Raw genomic sequence first — 25,667 nt, 5'->3', positions numbered from 1 at the left:
GAGGATTCAGTCACATGACTACTATTTATAGCTGGACAAAATGTCGGCCGATCTTACATTCGGTGTGTAGATAACTTGTTTCACAATCTGTTTTCCACTTTGCGTTTATAAATGGTGATTTAGAGTAGTTCCAGATTTTATAATGCAAAATTGTTTACTTGCAGGTTCTGTGCCACCATTTTATCGTGAGGTTTACGAAATATTGTGTCCGAATCAAGAACAGGTGGACGAAGACTTGCTAATTCAACTATTGCTGAAATCAAGTTTACCCAGGGCTACAATAACACAGGTCTGTAATTTGTTCAATTTTTTATCCATTCTTTAAGAAAGAAAATCTTTAATTGTCTATATATTAGGCGATTTGTGGGTCGGCGTGTCTTATGTTGAATATTGTAAGGTGACAACATGGTTGAAATTTGAAATCACACCGGTACTCCCCTTCAAGTTAAGCTGTGTGTACATGTACATCTAATATCCATTAGTTGACGCTTTCTTTTACTCACACAAGATATTTAACAATACATTGTGCATAGAATCAGTTGCAATTTGTTTCTTCATTTGAATAATCTCCCCTGTATTTTTGGTACATGTACATGTAGTTGTTTTCCATGATTAGTTTGAATCATTCAGGCATTCTTTTTTACCTTAAAAAACTTTCCAGGATGCCATGTGTGAGTGTACATGTAAAAGGTATTAAAGTGGAGAACTTTTCTCAATCCAACCTAAAAAATATGCTTTTCTTTTCAAAAGTTCTAGCCCCGTGCAGGTCCAGGTGTCAAAAGAATGGGCCTGTAGCAGCGATAATCTTGTCGTAAAAGGCGACTAAATAGTGCTCAGAACCATGGCCAGGGGCCAGGGCACTCTGCCCACAGAGCAACTGAGTTGTGTGCCCCAGGTGGTGGAATGGGGTACTCCTGGCGTATTACATGCTGGGGTTGTCAGGCTATAATATGGAAAACCTGACCGCAAACCATAGTTATGCACTAAGTTAGGAAAGATGCCACATTCCTAGCACGTTAAAGAACCCCTGCTGTGGTATTCTCCTTGAGTAGGAACCATAGGGCTCCACCACAGGAAGCTAAATTGCCGGACCCTACCCACCTCTCCCTATTTCCAGTGGCAATCAAAATTTGTTGACCCCATTATCCTTGTGTCCCATCCCATTTTTCATTTCATCATCATCTCATGTTCATCGCCTGAATATAGCTGAAATATTGCTGCTCGGGCGTTAAACCCCAACAATCAATCAATCAAAAGTTCTAGATTGGTTCACATATGTCAGTTGTTTTGTTTTGTTTTTTTTTCTCCATCATTCAGCATTGGCAAAATAATATTTTTGGATTTACTTACTAAATTTTTAAATCTAGACTAGTAGAGAAAATAATAGATTGTCTTTTCTGATTACAGTTAGGCCTTGCATTAAAAAAAATTCTGTTTGCAAAGCAAATACAATGTACATTGTACATGCACAAAAAGTATAAATCAAAGGTCTATTTTTGTTACTCAATAATTTAGTCCTGTTGATTGATAAATTTTAATCAACAATACATGTATAATTCTGCATTCAAGGCTTATAAGAATAAAGAAATGTAGATTTGATTATACATTTGTACATGTATGTACATGTATTTTGAAATATTTATAATTAATAATGTTCATTCATCTTATACACATGTATGTACAATGTACATTTTGTACATATACATATATATTACTACATGTAATATATCAACTAAACTTAAAACACAAAATTACGACAGAAGTTTAGTTTTGAATTTAGATTAGCTCAGTTGTAGTCAAACTGTACTTTAAGATTTAAAGTACATCTACATACAGAATTTAATGTATAATGTAAATTCATCTCAGAATTATTCAGAAAAAATACCACTTAAATTTCTGAAACACTGATTGTGATTTGTCAGAAACTCAAACTGAAGTTGTTGGTCCCAGATCATGCAGTTGCAGCCTGCCCTGTGATGTGAGGGTTTCCTCGTTGATCATTGAAGGTACAAAAAAAAATGTACTTGGGTGGCCTTGAGCTGACATTTTTCATTTTAGTAGGTTTGTTTCTGTGGCATTTTCACCATTTCCATTACCATATATTTGTAGTAAATCATTTGAGCTCAAGACATTTGACATTTTTTGTGACAAAATATTTCAATTAAAGAACAAATCATATTTACATTCTTCTAGAGTGTGAATGTGCAAGATCTGCAAAAAAATATCTGAGTCTGACAGAATACTTCATCTTGAAGCAAGCAAGACTATTTACTTTAATGGCGTCTTTGGTATAAATAATAAATTTGCACCAAAATGACATACCGATTCCATGTATAAATATATATTCAGGTGTACAGTTGAAATCTCAATTACATTAAAGATTATATTTCTTTTTATACCTATCTTTGCAAGTGGGGGGTAAAAAGTGATAGAGGTGTCTGTCTGTCTGTCCTTCCTTCCTTTACATAGGGGTGACCTATCTCTTATCTGTTACTCCGTCTACACCACTAAATGGTATTGAATGAAAATATAGAATATATAACATGTTCTCAATGTGCACTTCCTGTTTTAGGTTTTGATTCAAATCAATTTTGGGGTTTCACATACATGTATCAAAATATGGACTTCGTAAATTGTGAAAATAGGGACATGGGGGTGGCCCATATCTTATCCATTACTCCTCCTACACTGCCGAATGGAACTGAATGAAACTTTAACTGAAACTTAATTACATATACCCATTGTGTACCTTCTATTTTAGATTTTGATCCAAATCAATTTGGAGGTTAAAAGGTGCATGTTATCAAAAGGGGGGAGTGTAAGGTATCAAGTTAATGAGCATTGCATGGTCACAGTTTCTAGTTTTTATATGGGTACTATATTTTGATTGTAATTGAATGTAAAACAATGGTTTTAATTTAACTTCGTGTATTGCCAACTGATGAATGATGCTGCTACTGTTTATTGTATTTACTGTTTTAGATTTGGGATGCTGTTGACAATAAATCAGGGTCTGTTAACAGGAATGGATTATATAAAGCTCTAGCCCTGACTGCTTTGGCACAAAATGGAAAAACAGTACATGATAAACTTCTGGAGAGCTATGCAGGTCAAGGTAAATTTTATTTTCTGACTATCTGTCTATTTTGTGTTGAACTATGGTAAATGCATGTAACAAAATGAGGAACTCTGAGAATTTTACCTTCATAAAACAAAGTCAAAACAGTGATTACTGAGCAATCTAAACTGAAATAACTTTTCTTCAGGCAATTAGTTACCTGATTTGCAAAAGAATATACATGTACATGTAAATGTACCATAATCAAGAACTGCGTTTTGTCTGTTAATTCATCCAATTGAATAAATATCTGATTTGGCACAATACTGCCAAAGGAGAATAGGTTGATAAGTTGTTAATTGCAATGTACAATGCAGATCTTTTTGACAGAGGTATTTACTCATTCATGTACAACCTGTAAAATTCAGTATGATCATTGCATTGTTGTGTCTAGTGTGCTGTGCAGACTGGAAACAGACATCATTCCTCACAATTAGTTGAACCAATCGAAGGTCCTAATGATGTACATTGCAATGGAATAAATATCCATAAATTGATTTGATTGATATTCGTTGTGACCTAACTTTTTGTAGGTTTAAACAGGTCAGGAGCTGGCATGTCAGTTAAGTGCTAGTAGTCCTTAGTTTGTACATTTGTGTAATTTATATTCATTTTCTTTATTTCCATTGTTACAGGGGACTCTGACCTTTTTGAACTGAATTTTAGGTGTGTTTAAGTGTGTAATATATTTTCCACAGTGACTAGATTTTAAAAGGGGAGGGTTGTGATCACACTAAAGTACTTTAACCCTGCCACATTTTTTTGCGCCTGTTCAAAATCGGGAATTTATGGCCTCTGTATGTCTTTTTTCTTTTTCACCTTTAGTTTATATTTTGTTACATGTACTTGAGTATAAATGGCAACTATTTCACTGTATCTGTGTATAATGATATTTTTGGGCCAGTTTCAGACTGCCCTGTGGTGTGAGGGTTTCCTCGTTTATAGAAGACCAATAGGTGGCCTTTGGCAGACATTTTTATACCAGTGGGTTTGTTTTCTCTATGATATATTCACCATACATGTACCTATTCTCGCAATATGTATATCTTTTATATTTGATCTTTAGATGGCTTTGTTTATCATGAGATACAATGTGTGTTTCCAGTCTCTGCTGCTCACTTAATTCAACAATGCTAGTCATACTGAATTTTACAGACTGTATCAATTCTCTTTAGTTTCTACAAAATTTGAATACAAATTATGCTCTACAGAGTGTAAAAAATGTTGCAAATCACAAAATTCAGGATTTACGGGTCATTTTGTGAAATTCAAATATGATTCCATCCATTAATAACTAAATGAGACCTATCATTGTCAACAGTTTTCTTTTTTTTGCTTGACACGCAGGTGGCACTTGAGTTTATAGTGATTATGGTGTCCATCTATTCACCCATTTCTCTGTTCCCAGTTCTTATACATAACTCCTCTGAATCTGTTCAATGGAATTTGACGAGACTTTTTATTACATTATGCCATTGTGCAACTCCTATTTTGTTTTTTAATCTGAATTTTTTTTGGACTTAGTCATTGGATTAAGGGGGAACCATCTTCTAATTCACATTTCCTCTGAAACCCCAAAATGGAATCAATTATGAAACTTTCTCACGACCTTTATTACATAATCCCATTGTGCATTTCCTATTTTAGATTATGATAGAAAACAATGTAGAGGTTTCACATAGCAAAATATGGTCTTGGTAGTAATGAATATGAGGAAACAGAGTGGCTCATCTCTTATACATGTACATTACTCCTTATACACCACTGAATGGAATTTGAGGAAAATTTCACAGAATTATTATTATTTCTTTCAATTGTGCACTTTCTATTTTAGATTTTGATCCAAATTAATTTGGAATTTGGAAGTAAAAAAATGCATGTTATATAATGGAAGAGTGGGGTATTAAGTTAGTGAGCATTGATCAATTTTCTAGTTTTTTTTCTCAATGTACATTTGTATAATAAAAATCAGTTTTTGGCTCAAGTTTTATAACTACAGGTACATATACTATACATGTATATGGAAGATACATTGTAGAATGAACTGGTAAATTGATACAGTATGCAGAAGTATAAGAGCTGAAGTGTGAATTGCTCCATTGTTTTTAATGGGATCCCTCTGTGACTCGTGTTGGGAAGCTGCATTATTGCTGCTTTACTTTTACATAAGTATACTAACATACAATATGATGGGTGCTGCTTGTGAAGTAGGACATGCCTACCCTTCCAAGACACCTGTTTTTTTGTAGGAGTTTATAATGCTACTGCCTCAGTTTTTGTGTTACATCTTGTATTCCTTATCCTAAGTTTTTATGGGTAATCTATTTGATTGGGTTCACCACATTTTATATATAGATCATCTCTGGTTCTTGTTTTATGGTTCAGGCCATCTACAATTATTTTGGTATATCTGAATTATTGATGCTTCAGTATTTTTTTCTGATAAAATATATCTACTATTGATTCATCTTGACCCCAGTTGTACAAGAGAATAGGTAGCCTTTTATATTGTGTAAAAATTTTAATGTTTCCACAATTTGTTCAACAAATACCTGTACTGAAATACTGAAAAGTTGAAAGGATAATTTGTGCTAAATTATCAGGACTGCATTAACTGCTTCAATGCAGTGAAAGACATTTTACAACCTCTAGTAAGTGTAAGAGTTTTAAATGTGAAAATAATGATTCTCATGTTCTGTTTAAACTGATGATTTTGCAGTTTATTGTGTAATTGTAAATCTTTTAATTAGTCTGGTCATAGTCCTTCTACAATACCTCTTAGTACCATACATACCCTTTTTACTGTTGAAGTAGACAATTTTTTGCAGATTTTGGCTCATTGCTATATGTTGTATACAAGCCTCTACCGAGTGAATAATTTTCTTAAGGAACTGTCATTACAGAATGTTTTAGTTACTACTTCTTTTGCCTGAAAGACAATAATGTTTGTGTACATAGTGCAGGATGTGACTTCGGTATCAAACAACAATTATATCTGAATTTTGATTGATCTGCCACTAATTGCATCCATACGATCCTCAATATTGATGATGATGTTAGTTTTGTATGTATATGCATTAAAATTTCATCAAGTGGGTAAGTGCTGTAATTCAGTCGAGATATATATTTAGGACATTAATTAGACATGAAGTTGCAGCATGATGTGAAAAAAGTGATCTACATGTATAAGTTTTAGAGAATACTTGACTTTCATGACTGTACACAGTGTCATTGCTTATATGACAAACTATGGTTTTGCTGTCTCTGTTAAGTATTACATGTATAAATGTACAATGCACTACAAGCCGAGTTCTCTTTCATGTCTTTGGCCTTAACCACTGTTATTGCAATGTTTATAATGCCAATCATCTTTGTCTCTTTCTTTTTCTATGAAATGTTATCCTTCCACTAGCTGCTGTATTTTGTTATAGATTTGTTATTATACATGTATTAAACATCAGTGTACTGTTTTAAGATGGAAAATAGAGAGATATTTCCAATACAGCACTTAAATTTGACCTTCATTTGAATCATTCATATAAAGCTGCTGAAATATTCTTAAGTACAAGTATTTAAGCTATAGTGGTTAACTTTGCTCTAGTTTCCTGATTGCTCTTTTAGAAATGTAGCCCATTAAAGCTCATGACTAAATTTGCATAAATATGAGAAAATTTTTAAACGCTGAATGCACATTTTATATACATTGTAGTTTCTAAAGTGGTTATTATAAAGATGTATTTAAAATTTAAAACACAATTTTATAACATCTCTTAAACTTTCAATTTGAAGGATGTAGAAAGTTATTCTCATCTATAACATGTGTATGTAAATGGATTGATAAGACCATTTGTACTAGATGCTGTATGGTAGTCTTGCATATGGTTTCAGAGGAAAGTTAAGTTGGCTCACCATACAATTTATACCATTCAGTTTATCTGCACCAAAGATACTCCAATAATTTACCAGGCACACAATTAAAATATTATTTCACATAAAATTCATGTGATTTTCATCTAAATTGAGCAATTCAAGTTTGTAAATGAGTTCATGTGAAATTCATGTGAATTGACCTTTCAAGTGAATTTTCCGGAAGTGAATTTCATTTGAATCTAATATAACACTAATTTCACATGAACAATACATGCCTGTGTAAGTTTGTCAAGATTTTCTGATTAATAGTTTTTAAATCATGAACTGTCAATTTTTCTTGGTGATTTTATTTGTAATTGTTTGAATTAAGTTTGAGGAAGAAATATGATATAGGGTTAAGTTTGATCTATGTCCTACTGTTATCAGGAGTTGGGTGGTTGTCATGTACCTTTTCGTGTTTACATTAAGCCAGAAAAAATTATATGTCTATTTCCTGCTACTTTATTTACCCTAGTTTCTTGTGCCTACCCTTAACATTTTATAGCCATTTTGACTCAAGCACTGTTAAAATCTAAATTGTTTCCCCTATAACTCTATTGAAAATGTTCTTGAAAAATAAAATAGTTTCCCTACATGTACCTACCTACCCTATTTTTTTTTCTTGCTGGTAGCAGGGAACTATACAATTATTTTTTTTTATCTGGAGATCTGTCAAATGACTATTAATTGTGCAAGTTAATCTACTTATTTAATAGCTTACCTGTCAGGACATAATCTAGGGCATAATTTAGTGAATAGGAGAAGTGACTTCTCCTTTCTAGGTGTGATAGGGAGAAGTGAGTCTTCACTTCTCTTAAAAGAACATGAGCTGGCGACTTTTAACTAATTCCAAAAATTCTTTGCGACTTAAATCTCCATTTCACAGCCAAGATTATGCCCTGGACCTGATATCATGTTAGTCTTACTCTACGCCGAAGGCTTGATGGTGTCATGTCATCATAGTTTTTAGTCTATGTAACTCATGGACATTTAATGGTTTTCAAGGTTTCAAAGTATGAATTTTTTCGACGCAGTCGGTATAGTTTCGCTTTTTACCCTTTGACCTTAAAGATGCTCTTCCATGGAAATGCATGTCACATGATCGCAATTCTGTTCCCTGATTAGCCAAATACTGATAACAGTGGCGTTTGAAAAATAACTGTATCTAAATTATGTGTAATGTGTTATTTCTTGAATGAAATGTAGAAAATTATAGGTAAAAAGAACAAAATTTTATTGCGTCAGCTTTCATTACTTAAATATATTACAGTATACTTGTCTTTTATTATTTAAGGTATTTCCCACATGGAAAGGGTGAACTGTTTTCTTATATTTGTTTCTCTTTTTTCTTTACTTCCCACATTAACTTTGACTATACATCCCCTCATTATTTTTTTTAAGATATCAGTACCAAATTTGGACCATAGAATCTATGGTATTTGATAGACCTCATTTAGAACTCTTACATGTTGACCTTGTGACATAATAATTGTAATAAGGGTAAACATCTAGACTTCACTACATCTATTTTCCTGAGGTTGATCTGTTATAATCTATTACATCATTGGTTTGTAATTAAAAGTACATATTAGCTGCTAGTCCTTATACATTGTAATGTGTGATAACCTAGTTAAATGATTACATGTAAGAAATGTTTTAAAAAAACAGTCAAAGTCTTGAGATACAAAATGAAGCTTCACAAATTCATTGCTGCACTACACAGATTTAAATATTGTTTACATATATTATTCCTTGACTGTAAATGTTCTATGGTTTTTATATCCTGCCAGATGAAGTGGTGAAACATATAATTTTTTGTGATATGTTACAAAAATTTTCTGTTTATCTGTCCTTATGTCTGTCTGTTGATCACCTTAAGTTTTCAAGATGATATCAAAGTATCTCTTCTAACTTTGAATAGTTATTGATTATCATAAAATGCAGATCAAGTTCGAATTTCTGTTTGAACAGATTATTTACACAAAAGTTGCAGTAGTTATTTTTCACCCTGAAATTGTTTTGATGAATTGGAGTAATCTTTCTATAAATCAAGATTGTAAATATAAGTTCTTTTTGGGTATTATGGAATCTAGATATAAGTTTAAATTTCATTTTCAGTTCTTTTTTCCCTGACTAATTTTTTTCTTCATAAATTAGAGTTATCTTTCTTGGAATATAAATTATTTTTCTGTTTAATTGGAATGCTGAAGGAAAAAGATAGTTGGTTCTTTTGAGATATAGAGTCTTATTAAACATTTGAATTTGAGTTTGATCTCTTGTTCCTATGTGATGATTTTTAGTTCAGCATATGTCCATGGATATTAAATATCTTACTAAGTGGCGGGGTATCATTTAATGTCCCATTAGATGCATTATTTTTGTTTTTAATGTAAATTGAAGCATGAACTCACCAAGTACTTCAAATTGAATTATTTTCTGTTGTAAACACAGGTTGTGAAAAGACACCAATTAACTTGTATATGGTAATTGTATCCACTTACAAACACTTTCATAGTATGACTCAGAGAGCACTAATTGGATTGATTTAAGGGCAACTCATCTACTTCACCCAGGGTTTTTACGTTCAATTTCATATTAAAAGGGTGTGATAAGAGAATAACTTGAAAAACTACATTTGTACATGTGCAATGTTCTTAATTATTTAAAAATTATAATGCATGCCGGCACACTAAAATATATTCAGAAAAAAATTTCTGCTTCTCAATATAACAAGAAAAGGTATAGTGAATACCAGTATGTCATAGAGAGAGTCTACCAGGATGAAAATGTCACTTCAAAGACACCCATTGGTCTTCAATAAATGACAAGGAAACCCTTACACCACAGGGCAGACTTAAGCTGGCCCAAAAATGTTAACATTAACTCCCCAACAAGTGTGTCCATGACAGACTGATGTGGTTCGTGATTAGTGATCTGAGAGACACTAATATTTCCTAATGAACATGTTCAGTGAAACCTGTGGAAACCCAACTCTTCTGAACATGTACGTTGAAACCTGTAGAAACCGACCTCTTTTGAACATGTACAGTGAAAACTGTATGAACCTGACCTCTTTTGATCATGTACAGTGAAACCTGTACGAACCCGACCTCTTCTGAACATGTGCAGTGAAACCTGTACGAACCCAACCTCTTTTGAACATGTACAGTGAAACCTGTAGAAACCCGACCTCTTCTGAACATGTACAGTGAAACCTGTATGAACCCAACCTCTTTTTAACATGTACAATGAAACCTGTACCAACCCGACCTCTTTTGAACATGTACAGTGAAACCTGTAGAAACCCAACCTCTTCTGAACATGTACAGTGAAACCTGTAGAAATCTGACCTCTTTTGAACATGTACAGTGAAACCTGTATGAACCCGATCTCTTCTGAACATGTACAGTGAAGCGTGTATGAACCTGACCTCTTTTGAACATGTACAGTGAAACCTGTAGAAACCCAACCTCTCCTGAACATGTACAGTGAAACCTGTAGAAACCCAACCTCTTTTGAACAGCAAAATTTGTTTGGGTTGAATAGTACATGTTAAACTGATATGTAATTACCACAGAAAATGTGGTGACAAGTTTTTGACTTATTAAGGGTTCTGCCTGGGTTTCATAAAAGATCTGAATATGAGATTTAACCTCAGATCTTCATTTCAATTGATTTGATTGAAAAAAAAGATGGAAGTGAGGAAGAATTTGAGGAAAATCACAATTTGAGATTCAGTGTAAAACCAGAACTAGTTCAGACAAGGTTTAATATATCAATAGTGTTTTTTTTTATTTGTGCAGAACTCCCTAAACCCTCCCTAGGAGATTTATCTGATCTGAGGTCAACAAGTGTAAAACTGAGACGAGAAAAAAATCCTAACATCCTCGGCTACAACTATAGAGAATTATGTGACCTTGACACAATAAAAGTTGAACTGGTTCCTGAAAAGAAAGGAATTATCCTGAAACATGTTGAATATGAAGTTACCAGTAGGGTAAGCAGATGAAAAAAAAAAGTTGTAGAATCTTAATGTTGCATGTAAAGTCTGGAAAAAACAAGCTGACATAATTGAATTTCAACTTTTTTATATGTACCAGTATTCTTTGCTAAAACTCTCTTCTTCAACTATGTATTTTGTTCTGAAACTTTGGTTGTTTTAGAAATAAATCACGGAAACACTATTTTATCATTGTTTTACCACGAACTGACCATTTATGCTGCATTATTTGACCTGGAGCCAAAGTGAGGGGTAAAATATCAGCATAAATGGTCAGCTTGTGGTAAAACAATGATGAACTGGACTTTCAGTGATTTATTTTGATTCTAATAAGACAATAACAATACTATTTTTTGTTGCCTATTACAGTAACCTTAGACCTGCCATATTTGTCCAAAATATGGCTGTACACTTGACACTATTAAAGTTAATATAGTCTAGTAAAACTTTGTTTTAATGTACAGTAATTTACACACACAAGCCACACCCAAGAAGTTGTGTGCTGCTCACAAGGCAATCGAAAGTCAAGCACAGTTGTGGTTTCAAAGCCTTTTAAGGACGTCTTATTAGAATTGTTCATAATTACTAGACTGAAAAATGATATTTATGTTAAGTGGGTTGAAATCTTTCTGATAATTGTGAAGTAAGCTTTATAGATATATAGAAATTGTAAGACATCAACTAATTATATGTTCCTAATTAATGTTGAGTTATACCCTGATGTGATTTAATTGTCCAATTTTTTTCAAATCTGGACTGGGCAAATTGACAGTAGGTTCTCTTGATTTCAAGGCATTGTCTTATTGCATTTGATAAGCTTCATAAATTACCAGTAAATATGTATTCAGGTCCATAACCAGAAATGTTGAGGGTTATGATTTTGAGGAGGTGATGTGGACACAATTTTCCCTATTTCAATAGATGTGGTGCTTAACTTTTTTAAAAACTTGTTTTAATTGTTTTAATGGTTTTTTTTTGCTACCAAAGGGATTTCCTTATAATCTGGCTGCAGTCCTGGTCTAGTTATTTCAGGGATCTGAGTAGAATTATTAGATTGGTACATCAAATGAAAAAATGTTATTGCCAAAACATTTTTATTTGGTTGAATTATTAGGTCTGTGTTATAATACCTACACATGTAATCATTTAATTATTGTTTGGTACCTACAGTTTTCTATACTTTATTTCTTTTCAGAATTATAAGACAACAGTTTTACGACGCTACAATGACTTCATAGCATTCCAGGAAATGTTGATGACCAGATTTCCATACAGACTTGTACCAAGGCTACCTCCAAAGAAAATGATGGGTGGTAAGTTCATGCCCCAAAAAACACTTTCTCTTCCTTAAATGCAGGGAATATCTGCCATATGACTTTTAAATACAATCAACAATCAATCAGTCATGTGACTATTCTAATTATCATTATGAAACAGATATCTTATAAGTTATTTAATGTCATCGTTTGATTTGACTGTCAAAACATGAAATCTTAAACCCCATTAAACTTAAAATATATTTTTATATTATTGCAATTTACAGAAATATTTTATTTCACTGATTTTAAATGACCTTTCTCAGTTTAGTAGTGCGAGAAAGAAAATTATCTCTATAACTATGGAATTATATGAGGTGTTTCATGTAAATAGGAATGCCGTCATGGGCACAACTGCAGTAAAGATTTTATCTTTAGTTATTTGGTCTGGTGAAGTGGGTTAACAGTTATCATTAATTATTAAACATTTGAAAGGAAGTGGAAGTAGCAATACCCATAGTATAAAACTGTAAATATCTCAAAACAAAGCAATGGACATTAAAGGATATTAAACAAAGAACAAAATGCACAAAATAAAAGAACTGAATTGTACACACAGAAAAACAGCAGATACATGTATGGTCAAAAACAGGGGTAAGCTTGGGTGGTCTAGAAGGGGAACCAGTTGTTGTTTTTACAAGACATCTTGGCCCAGTGGTTTAAATTTTTATCTTAAGGATAAACACTTATCCATTATATTACTTGTATAAATTGTACTTACATGTAAGTGGATAACTTGTATAGACATTTTAATGAGATAAAAACATAAACAATACACTGTATACATAACACTTTTGCACCTTTAAACTTAAGGTCTTCTCGATTTCTTACTCTCATTGTATAACATGTATTCTAGCAAACAGAGAATTTATAGAACAGAGAAGGAAGTCATTGAGAAGATTTCTTAATTTGGTTGCTAGACACCCAAAGATGTATGATGATAAACTAGTCAAATTTTTCCTTACTTTCAGTGGTTCTGTAAGTACTCACTTAGATATTTATTCCCGAACCCCTGTTTTCTGTAAAACCTTACGGTCATTAGCTACTTGGTCCTATTCTTTGGATGAGATGAATTGCCTCCCCTGTATTGAAAAAAATGGTTTTCACTCCTCACATCTTATGACCTCAATGAAATGATTTAATACTATTAAGGACAATTACAGTTAAAATAAAATCGGGCAAATTTATTTTTTTGCACAGAGGTTTGTCTTTTGAAAAGTAAAACTGCCTCAATATGTAGTTCATTGACATGTTATCCTCCATGAATGCCATATGTTGCTGTGTAACTTTTTAATTGAAATGTTTCATAAAAAAAATTTTAAATATAAGAAAAAAAAAAACAAAAACAAACTGTGGTATAATTTATAAAAAAAAATAATTAATTGGAAAACATGATTTGTTTGTTTTGTGGCAGGATTTGACCAGCAAGATTAAAGAAGTATTTAGAGGTATTCCAGATGAGTTCATGACAAGCAATCTGGCCAGCAAGGCTAAGGTATGTTCTCCAACATCAGATATAGTACCTAAATTTGTGACTCTCATATACATCTATGATCTTGCATCCAGAAAAGAGCAAAGGTCTGCATTAGTTAAGTGAGAGAAAAAAAAGTTAAAGTAAACTCATTTACATATCATATGACAAGTTATGTAATTAGAGTGAATACCAGAAATGGAAATGAATGGTTTAGTTTACCAATATCAAAAGCTAATAAAAACTAGTGAAAATCAGTCAGTAGAACACAGTGTTCTTCCTATAATTTTTTAATAGCACAGTGCTTACTGGCATAGCACAGCTCTTTGGGCCTTCCTCCAAAACTATTGCACCGTGCCCATTACAACTAAAATTAATTACTGACAGCATATTGCTAAGAAATCATAGGGCTGAGAAGTACAGCACTATAATGACCTGGGGAGAACACTGAAACAGGAATACATATATTAGAACACAAACACACCTGACTGAAACATCACTGAGTTTATACTGTCACTGAAGTGAACGAGAAGATGATGTAATATAAACAAAACTTACATGTACAAGTAATGTACAGTACTGAATACCAAATTTCAAATCGTTCCAATAAAAGGTTTTCAAGTCTTTGTTGACAAATTTTTTGGGACTGAGGTATGAATGGAAGTAAATATGGAAAATAATAAAACTGATATTCATGGGAAAAATTGCAATGTATGTTTCGAAACATATAGAAAACGTATGTTAACGACTGATATATTGATATATGTTTGGTGCATATAAATACATGAAAAGTTACGTAAAAAATCGTACAAAAATTATACTGTTTTCTAACATAGAAAATATGTAAGAGCCACATGACTTCTATTTATTTTTTAGGGATTTGTAAGTCCTAAACATATGGTTTTATTCATAGTGGTCTAAAACATTTGTTCCATTGTTTCCTTAGTATCATATTTTTTTTATGTTGCCAAACAAAATACAATAGAAACATTAATAGTACAACAATATGAAGAAAAAATAATATATTTTTGGTGATGTCTGTAAGTATTTACTTTTTTCTAAAGGGTATACAATGGTGCATTTGTTGAATTTCACGATACATGTATCTGTTCCTTTTTATACTAAAGGCTTAAAATTAAAATCATTGTTTTTTTTTGTTTATAAATGTTTTTTTTTTTTTTTTGATATTAGGAGCTTGTTCCCATGGATACCCAGGCTCAAATACAGAGCAGTAAAGAGCACATGAGAATGTTGTATGGAGGTATATCTAAGATGAAAGAAATAACAGAGAAGATGGTACTCAGGGCCACAGGATATGCCTGTGATATGTTGTCTTTTGGTCAGGAATTAAGGTAACTTTAGGAAATATTGTACCAGAGATCAAAAGTGGGGGTGTTACTGCTTTTTTTTGTCTTTTGGGTCATCTTTTCATTTGCCACAATTTTTCTCTTTTAAGAGTTATTCTAAACTTGTTATGAAATTGTTGATGAAAGTTCATGTTCAGACTAATACACATACCCTCAACCAAGTAGGACTGAGTACTTAATACAGGACCAAGATGAAAAAAATAACACAGACTATGAAACTGTTATTAACTAGTTGTGTACAATAGAAACATTTTACTAGGTGTACAAATACTGCTAGAATTTTTGTGTTGTTCTAAGTACAGACATAATTCAAAACTGTCACACAATTCAGATTTTTGTAGTTGAAGAATGGAAGCAAAAGTCCCAAGAAGTGAATTGTACATATTGAGCTTGTTTATCCATTATCAGCCTTTGAGCCTGTTTGTCTGTATTCTCCAGCTATTGGTTTTTAATATGTTCTTTCTGTTTAGAATAAATTGTAATGAATAATCAGTTGTATACATATTTGACACAACTGGATAACACTAGGAAATACATGTATTTGTCAAAAAGTAAGGTATTAAATAACTTTAACATTATTATCTCACTTTTGACTAAAAGTTATCTGGTAATTAACCCAAAAACTTGTTGAGAGCCATAATTGATTATATATCCTCCTCTCTTTGGATGATAGTCGTAATTGATTACATGTCCTGCTCTCTTTGGATGATAGTCATAATTGATTTCATGTCCTTCTCTCTTTGGATGATAGTCATAATTGATTACATGTCCTTCTCTCTTTGGATGATAGTCATAATTGATTACATGTCCTCCTCTCTTTGGATGATAGTCATAATTGATTACATGTCCTCCTCTCTTTGGATGATAGTCATAATTGATTACATATCCTCCTCTCTTTGGATGATAGTCATAATTGATTACATATCCTCCTCTCTTTGGATGATAGTCATAATTGATTACATGTCCTCCTGTCTTTGGATGATAGTCGTAATTGAAGACAAATCCTCCTCTCTTTACAGCTCCTTTAGCAATGATGCAACCAATGTTTCAGCTTGGGCATCAGGAAGAAACGAAACTTGGCATAATCTAAAGAAAGGTTTTAAACACTTGTCTGTAGAGTATGCTGCATTAGGAGACAAGGCTTCACAAGAGGTATAATATATAGAATTCATTTATTATGACTGGTATGTAGTATTTCTTTTACCTCTGATCTTGAACATGTTAGTTTATGGTTATTAACTTGAAATTCAAGTTGGAAAGAAGAATGCAGGTCTATTTACTTGAAATTGTTAGTTGATGGAGAAACTTAATGTTTGTGAATTTTAAATAATATGTGTGATGAATGTACTTATTAACGCATACACAAATATCACAAATACAAAAATACATTTTCTGTCTTGTTTTTGTTTTTGTTTTATTAATCTCACAGCTTTGTTGAACTAAGCAAATATTTTGACATAATGCTGACATTTTCAGCTTTGAGCATGTATGAAATCTGGTACCTATTAAAATATTGGGATAATTTTGGCTTTAAAAATGAGTTCCATTTGTTATAGAATTACCTTACAATGTCAAGGGCATTAACTCCACTGCTGTTTGCTTATATGTACTGGTACATTGTTTTTTTTTCTATTAAACACGAAGATTCGTTTTACTTACTATGAACCCAATCCTTACAGCTTTCAGTATCATTGTCCTAAAATTTATTTTACTTGCATTGGTAAATAATTTGTGTTTGTATTTCTTTAAACTTAAATGCTTGTTTATACAGGCTGGAGACACAGATAGTGAGGTTGTAGAAAAACTTTGTATGTTCCAGGATTTATTACTAGCTTATAAAGTAAGTTTATGTCTGCCTAAAATCTTCTACATAATACATGTAAAAATGGCTATGTGTTTGTAGGCTAATAGCTTATAACAATAAAAAAATAGTCCCATCAAAATGTCATTTATTTTAAAATGATGTAAACTATTATTTACCGAAAAATGAGTATAAGTTGATATTACTTATTACACAGAGCGTTATTTTCTGTCAGCTTGCAAGATCATACAGGGATATACATTTTGTATTTTCAATCCACTAAGAGGTTTTAAATGATGTAAAAATAATATGTTTTGAATTATTTTAAAGAATTTTGGACATAAAAAATTGTATAGTAAAATCACAGACATTAATTGTAAAAAGTATTTTTCAAGGGGAGATAATTGATGGGAAAATGCTTTATAGAAATGTAATGGGTTATTTTTACTAATATTACAAAACAAATAGTTTGGTGACCCCAAAATTTCTTTTTGAAAAATGAAAGAATGTCAATTAACTGTTCTTTATTTAAATATATAAGAAATTTTATGTACCTTTTTTTAATAGTTTGTATAATAGTGAAAATTCCCTACCAAATTCATATAAAGTATTGCCTTTAAAATTGCCTTTATTTAAGCTCAACAATCTCAAAATCAAGTTTTGGTGACTTATGTTTTTTACATTAAAATTCTGAAGTATGTTCATTCAGGGTCATCTTTGATAAAAGCAAGGAAAATCTATCTACTAGAAATATTAACTATAATCTACCTTAACTCAGAATAGAAAAATATTGTGTTCCCTCTCATTGAGTAAGTGGGAAATTGAAATCACCTTGTCTTCCAGTAATTATTTCTATCAGTCATTCTGTCTGTCTGAAAATCGCTGCAATTAACTCAGCTGCCATTGTTGAGATGGATTTCAATTTTTTTATATGGTATATGTTGTTAGTGATTATGATTGCTGTTCAGTACCAATTCCCTGAATGAGTGGATGTATACATGACATAACAATGTGTGTAACTTCACATTTTTTCTGCTTTGAGTAATTGGAAATTGCTAAATTTGAAGTAGTTACAATTTGTCATATTAATGATAATTTAGTAAAAATTAATGGCTACAAACTTATCACTATTTTCTAGGACTTAAATGATAGACATGAAAAAGGAGTTTTAAATGACCACCAAAGAGCAATAGCAAAGATGGGCAGTTATAAGAAGAAGAGAATGTCAGCAACAGTCAGCACTGCTCCTGAGGTAAGATTACTCCTAATATGGGAGGGGTTTGGTAAGCTGAAGCCACTGTTCCCACCACATGCACACACTCATACCAATTGACGATTACACAACACTTCTTTTGAGATATGATAGAAATTACTCCAAATTGAAGTTTGATAAGTTGAAACTACTATCCCTCCCCCAACACACACATATACATATACCCACAACAACTGACTAACAACACCTCCTGAGGTAAGAGAGAAAATACTCCTAAACAGGAGGTGGATGGCAAGATGAAACTACTGCCCCCTTTCACACACACACATACACCCATACCTATTGATAAGTGTATAACATTGCTCCTGAGGCATGATAGAAATACCTGTAGAAAATGCTCATATAATGGATGAAGTTTAGTAAGATGAAATGTCTCCTCCAAAACACACACATTATCCTATACCCAATGGCAAACACAACACTGCTGTGAGAGTACTGTAAGCTTTAGAAAGAGTAATCAAGGGAACCAAGGTTATAGTGGTAATCAAAAGAATGTAATCCAGGGACAAAGACCAGGCATGGAAAACACACATACACAACAAAGAACACAAAGTAACTAAAATCATACATACAAAGTAACAAAGGCAAATGAGCAACTCAGACTCCACTTAAAACTGGGAGCATGGAACAGTTTCACCGGTAGGGTAAGCGTCCTCTGCTTTTCCAGAAACACCTGGCGAGTTGCTCATAAAAAGTCAAGTCCGGGGTAGACAAACGAGGAAAGGAAAACTATGACAACTAGAAGTTTGGTAAGATGCTGATTTTATTATTATGGGACATTTAGAAAACAAATATTTCTATGGGTAATTCCATGAGGGAATGAGTGAATTTTTGTTGTTTTTAAGTAGCATTCCAGCTAAGAATCATGCAAAAAGTGATTCATGGGTGAAAAGCCTACATATTTTTATTTTTGATATTTTGTTTAAAATGCTTCAGTAAACAGAAATTAACATTTGGTTATTCATATAACCCATGCTCATAGGAGGTAAAAATTGTATAGAATGCACTGTAAAATTCAAAATTAAGGGAGATAACTCTGTAAATGACACTCAAATACAATAGAATCTATTGGATTTTCAATGTTGATTATCTCCTAAGAGCAGGTAGATTTGAATGAATAATTACACATTTCATAATATAGACCAATAAAAAAACTTAATCACGAAAATAAAAATAGATAGCCTTTTTTGGGGTGTATAACATTTTTCAGATTTTGCATGATTCTTTCAAAGACAGCTACTTAAGTCTTTATATAAAAATTGAACAAAGGTTTAAAAATCTGAAACAGGCATGATCTTTTGGATTTGAAATGACTTCTAATTGATTTCTACAACATTGGGAAATTTTGATTTTTTTCAGTAGAAAATTTGTTAAGAAAAATTAAGTCATAACTTAAATTTCTAAATAGATGTAGCAGATCTGGTTTGAACTTACTTCTGATAGTATGAATAATCAAATTAAATTGTCAAAGGGGTTTAAGTTACATTATTTTGTCCACTACCTGATTTTTACACAGACTATTCACATCATATGTGATTTAGGTCTTTTGTCCCATTTTGTTGGCTATTTAAATAGTCCAAATTATTTCTCTGATTATGACACTTAAAAGTTAAATCAATTTGCAAAATTAAAACCCAGCATATTACAGTACATAACATAAGTAATGCATAATGATTATTACATGTACACATTCATATTTTCTTTTTCATTTTAGGCAGGAACAGTGGAACAATTAGAACAAAAGATATTAGAGGTATACTTTTAATTTTTTTTGTATTTCTTGATAAGTTATGATTACCACAGTGCCTAAAACAAACATTGTTACGTATCAAAGGGAGAGATATTATACACATATTGCCTACAGCAGAGATTGATATGCTGAAGTACTGTAACACATAAGGTAGATCTATCACCTGAAACGTAGTCTAGGTTGATATTTTTTCTGAGTTTGTTACTCAATGTATCGCCTACTGCTGCAGGCAATACATGTATGTGTTATACTTAATACCCTATTAGATACATTATACTTTTATGTACATGTGCATAACCTTTAAGAAACTTTTGTGAAATTAAACTGTGATGTAATTGTTGCAGTTCCTCAGATAGAGTAAAAGTCAACTGGAATGAAATTTACAAATATTTTAACATTTGAATAAATCAACAGTAGCAAAAAAAGCAATGATGAACACTTTCACTATTCATTTAATCTTAAATCAAAATGAAAAGGATGCGCATATGGGCAAGGAGAGGCATTTTCGGTCAATAGGGAGATATATCATGATGAGGGTGATATTATCAGAGTGATATATCATGCTGATATATAGCTTCAACCAAATAATTCTTTAGGGGGCAGAGGAAATAGACCAAAATAACACGTAATGCTTATCCAATAGAAATTTTTGTTTTTTTGTATGAAGTACAATATACTTCAATATCAAATGGAATTCTGTTTAATTAGATTAAAATTATATCGATGTTAAAAGCTAAAGAATTCACCGTACTTTTGTTGCTGCAAAGTATGTGACATGGTGACATGGTGACCACATTATTGTTAAAACTCTCAATTTAAAAGTTAACCAAAATATGTACAAGAAAATTCTACAAATCACAAAAATATTATTTTTTTCTTTATTTTGCATGTAGCTTTTGAACATAGAAAAATAATTGTGCATTGTATTCTCAATTTACAGCAAGAAGGGCAAATAGCCAACATGGAGAATAGAAACTACTTTAGTTTACATTGTTTACAAATGGAGACCCAGCTAATTCATGCCAATTTAGAAATATTATATGATGTGTTAGGTGATATGGCTGGAATACAGGCTAAATCCCATACTGAGGTACGCTGATACAAACCTATCAAGTCTCATCAAAGTTCAACCAAATTTCAGCAGATATTAATGATCTTTCTGCTTTTTCCTTTTTGTCCATCAAAAGTTCGGTTTAGCTGTGTATTAAAACAGGGCCTGGTTACATTAAAAATATCAAATTGAAATTTTCTTCAAATCCTTCCTCAACTTCAACTTTGACCAATCAGATTCCTTGTAATTGAAAATTTTAGGAAAATCGCAATTTGAATTTGTTTATGCAATGGGCCATGTTTATATTAATTATAAAAAGCCTTATTACTGCAGAAGAATCTGATCATAATTATATTTAATTGAAAGTTACTGGAATAAGGACTCTGGTGAAGTTTTTTTCGATGATATACTGTCCCAGAACCAATCTTTTAATTTATTTGATTGATTGATGACCATTTTTTGACTGATTGTTCAGTAATTGATAACTGATGACCTTTAACCTCTCTGTTAGCAGTTTTGTTTTGTAAAATGAGGAATAATTTTGTCATATATGGACAGATTAGGTATAGATTATCAGAATAAGTTTGATTTATTTTCAGATTGGTAAAGTATGGAGTGAAATCAAACCAATAGTAGACAATTTACAAGGTAAAGAAAGTTCACCTACAAATTCACCAACAAGGATGTCACCGATTGGTTCACCAATGACCAACAGTGGAGGAGGGATTTCAATGTGATTGAAGATAACCTTTGACCTCTTTATTGTGTCTCTCAGCAATACTGTCTAGTCAAAGTTCTAAGACTAAGTGCTGTCTGTTTATCAGATGTTATAGTGAATTCATCAAGTCTGATATTTTTATGCCCACCTTCCAGGTATGTTTGTATGTCTGTATGTTGATTTATGTGTTTGACAGTGTAGGTTCAGAATCAAAGTCATGTTTTCCTTTTCATAGGATTGTTAATAAAATCAATAATCCATACATGGATTCAGCCCCGTTAAAATAATTATCATATGTGTATGTTACTGTCTAGATTGGAGACAGAAACATTCCCTTCTGCAACATCAGGGGTAAAATTAGAAATTCCCTTTCCAAAACATCATGTTCCTTGTATTTAATAATGTTTTACAGAATGAATCTAGATTATACATATAAAGCCTTTATTGTTCAGGTTGGGGAATTGTATTTTTCTGTTACAAAGAAAGTAATGTTTATCATGTACTATTTATTTCATTCTTCCAAAGTTAAAATCTGATTTAAACTTCATTTACTGTCATATGATGAGTTGTCTTTCACCAAATTCTCTGTAACAGATTTGTAAGCATAGTTCATTTAAATTGTAATTACTGGTAATATTTCAATCTTTATTTAGTGTAACTTTTTAATCATTTCTTTCACAGCAATTTAACTTCTGTGAAAAAGTTGATTTGAACTGGTTGTGTATATATATTTGAGTGTTTTTTTTTAGCTACAAAACACTGGTACTCTTATAAAATTCTCTCTATATACTACTTGAACTACTTTAAAAGTATTTATTTTAGCAGTTGCTAATTTTTGCGGATTCTCTCAAGTGAATATGTTCACAGGTATCAATTTTTGTGGTTTCAAAAAAATGTTTAGCAATATATAGTTAAAAAATATTTTGCAGGTACTTTTTTACGGTTTTCTGTCTATCCCAAAATAGTGAATATTAGTACACTGCAAAAATTAGTACATGTACAGTATACAAAATGTAAAACATTTTGCTGTAACCTAGCATTTGCGTAAGTTTTATTCTGTATTTTCACTGCCATTGTTTTTTTTTATTATTAATTGTATTGTCTTTCTTAGTTATCGTCGTTGCTTTGTGGTAGATCCAGATAAATTGAAAGCAGCATTTTTTAGTCTTGTTTATTTTTACACTTTGATAAAACTTTGGCATATAACAATGATACCTATTGCCAGGTAATAAATTTTGTTTAACAAAACAATGCATACCAGTTTTCATCACTCACATGATGTTACATCATAGTGGTTTCAAATCTCATAAAGTCAAACTTGTTTCTTTTTTAGGACAATAGATAAATTTATTGAAAAGTGTTAATTTTGAAATATCTATCAGATATTGATTAAACAAAGTTTTAAGTATATGTACTCGGAAAGGTTTCATTTTAGATTGCAAAAAGAACAAAATAATTTGAATTGGAATTCTGTTTTTGTCGGAAGCATATCTAATTGAATAGGCTTCATATTGTAATAAAGAAAGAACAAAATAATTCGAATTTAAATTTTAATATTTGACTGACATTTGATACATTTGTTTTGATAATGATTTTAGTATAATAAAGTGGAGAGGAAAGTGGGGAAAATAAATATTTATATATTTTTGTCATACATGGATTAAATTTTGTTTATGATTTATAAAACAGCATTAATGTTTACTCTGACTGAGGTCTTATGTAAGTTATTTTATCTCCTACTAGGTATTGTTGTTACCCTCTCTGTTACATTTTTATAAGCATGACTCCTAGAAAACTGCTTTGCCAAATTTCATTAAACTTTGAAGGTACATGAAGTTAGGACATCATATGTTGTTATGCCAATTACCAGGAGTTTATAATCCACTGCATTTTATGGGAGATATACCCATGGTAAATTTGGAATGAGAGAAGACACATGTTTAGAGTAGCCATACATTTTTGTAAGGAAGTATAAACTGTAATCACAATATGTTCTCCAAGCCCCATACTGGCATACATTTGTTTCCTCTCTTATTAAACTCTCAGACAAATTCTTAGGCAGTATTCATATCACAGGTTGTAAGACAATCAGATTACATAGTACAAACTAAGAGTCATGTCCTGATTGAATAACAAGCATCAGAGGAAGTTCAGTGTTTGTATTTTCTTCTTTATCTTCTATACATATGTTATCATGAAAGGTCTTTAATGTGTATTATATTTAAATATCCTGGTCAGTATTTGTTTAATGATATACATTTATAGAAAACTCTATAAAAATTAAATTGTGAGTAAAAAGAATGCCCAGATTTAATGTGTGTGGGAACTGTCCAGTGCACAAGTTAGTTTTTCAAGTGTTCTTGTTATAAGTGATCGTATTGTGGTTATTTACAATAACCACCTGATTATCCTACCTGATATATATATTTTCTCATAATTTATTGCTTTTTCAACATAATTTAAAAATTTTTTTTTTTAAATCAGCTGATTTATATTAATGTTGTGTGGTTGTTCGAGAATGAAATTACCAAATTAATATTACAATGCAAATTTAATTACACAGGGAAAAATTGCTGTCTATATAATAAAATATGCTAAGCTTTCTAGTTCTACATGTTTATCATGTTATGGAGACATATATATATAATGAATATTACAGACAAGGTACTTAAATAATCCATATTCAAAAGGAGTTTAAAACATGAAGTCAACTACATAGCATTAGACATTCCTTCTCAACATTCCTGATAGCAGTCTTCCAAATATAATTCAACAGGAGATTACTGTAGATGGGCCAGTCTGAACATCTATGTTATAAATACTAGTAATTATCTGTGCACAGAAACAAATATTTCACATTGGATTCTTCACTATGTTCCCATGTCTTCCTTGTTAAATTCATGTGAAATTCCTGAAGTTAGGGCTTTTAATATGAATTTTGATTTGAAAGTCTATTTAAAGGTATTCAATATGTACTTTTTTTTCATGATATTAATGTGATTTCTTTCAAATGTTATTTTTAATCAAAGTTCCAAGAACAGTTTCCTCCAATCAAATTAATTTGAAATTCATCAAAATCAAGAGCCTCAATAGGTAGTTTTACTGTAGGTAGACTACTTACTCTCCCATGTGAAAACCAAACAACAAAAAAACAATTTGCTTTGAAAGACTTTGATAGCTGTAAACCATTCCCTCAATTGAGAGTATTGACATAAACTTTTTGGAGTTGCAACAAATTTTATTAGAAATAAATTGTTCCACTGCTGTGGTCTTCTGAATTTTAAATTGAATTAAGATAAATGCATGAAAAGTCTATTGAAAAATATATTAAGATTAAAAAACTGAATTGCATATTTGTATTCCAGCATACCTGTTAACCTTTGGAACAGCTCATGTGGAAGATTCTCCCCTCATGGGTCATTGCCTCATGTCGGACACTTTTTACATAAAACAATTTTTTCATGTAAAAGTTTAAATTATTTAGTATTTTTTCACTGTAAATATAGTAATTTAACAAAAAAATCTCGCACAAACCCTAAATTTCTATGTGGAAGATTTTAAATATTTTGTTGATGTTGTAGGTGTCTCCCCCCTAATGAGGCAGGGTTAACAGTTACGTTATAGTTACTACATTTGTTTGAAAAATAATAGATTTTTTTTTTATTTTGGTAACATGTAATCCATTGAGTGATACAGTTGTATTCTTTGAATTATTATCTTGTGTATTCTTTGAATTATTGTCTTGTGTTATTTCAGTCAATGATATTATTACATTGTTACTGTTTAGTTTGTATACCAGTTGATAATGTACATGTATTTGGATATAAATATTTTGGATGCAAAGTTTATATATATAAATATATATATATGAAATAAACTCAACAATGAAGCTA

General features: G+C 31.5%; 1 protein-coding gene across 1 annotated transcript; it reads left to right on the top strand.

Moving 5' to 3' along the window:
- LOC148619575 (sorting nexin-8-like) lies at positions 1–25,667 on the top strand. The gene is made up of 14 exons (XM_088579640.1): positions 1–62; positions 165–289; positions 2,983–3,115; positions 10,831–11,024; positions 12,223–12,340; positions 13,200–13,321; positions 13,758–13,838; positions 15,006–15,166; positions 16,201–16,333; positions 16,953–17,021; positions 18,121–18,234; positions 19,970–20,008; positions 20,946–21,095; positions 21,656–25,667. The coding sequence occupies exons 1-14, from the start codon at positions 41–43 to the stop codon at positions 21,791–21,793; spliced, it is 1,599 nt and encodes a 532-aa protein (XP_088435766.1). The 5' UTR covers positions 1–40; the 3' UTR covers positions 21,794–25,667.

This window comes from Perna viridis, chromosome 4, assembly GCF_037379345.1.
Source record: "Perna viridis isolate PV_CMFRI_1.1 ecotype Kerala chromosome 4, ASM3737934v1, whole genome shotgun sequence".
Lineage (NCBI taxonomy): Eukaryota > Metazoa > Mollusca > Bivalvia > Mytilida > Mytilidae > Perna > Perna viridis.
The sequence above is the reverse complement of the archived record's forward strand: the minus strand, read 5'-3'. Positions and strand labels throughout refer to the sequence as shown.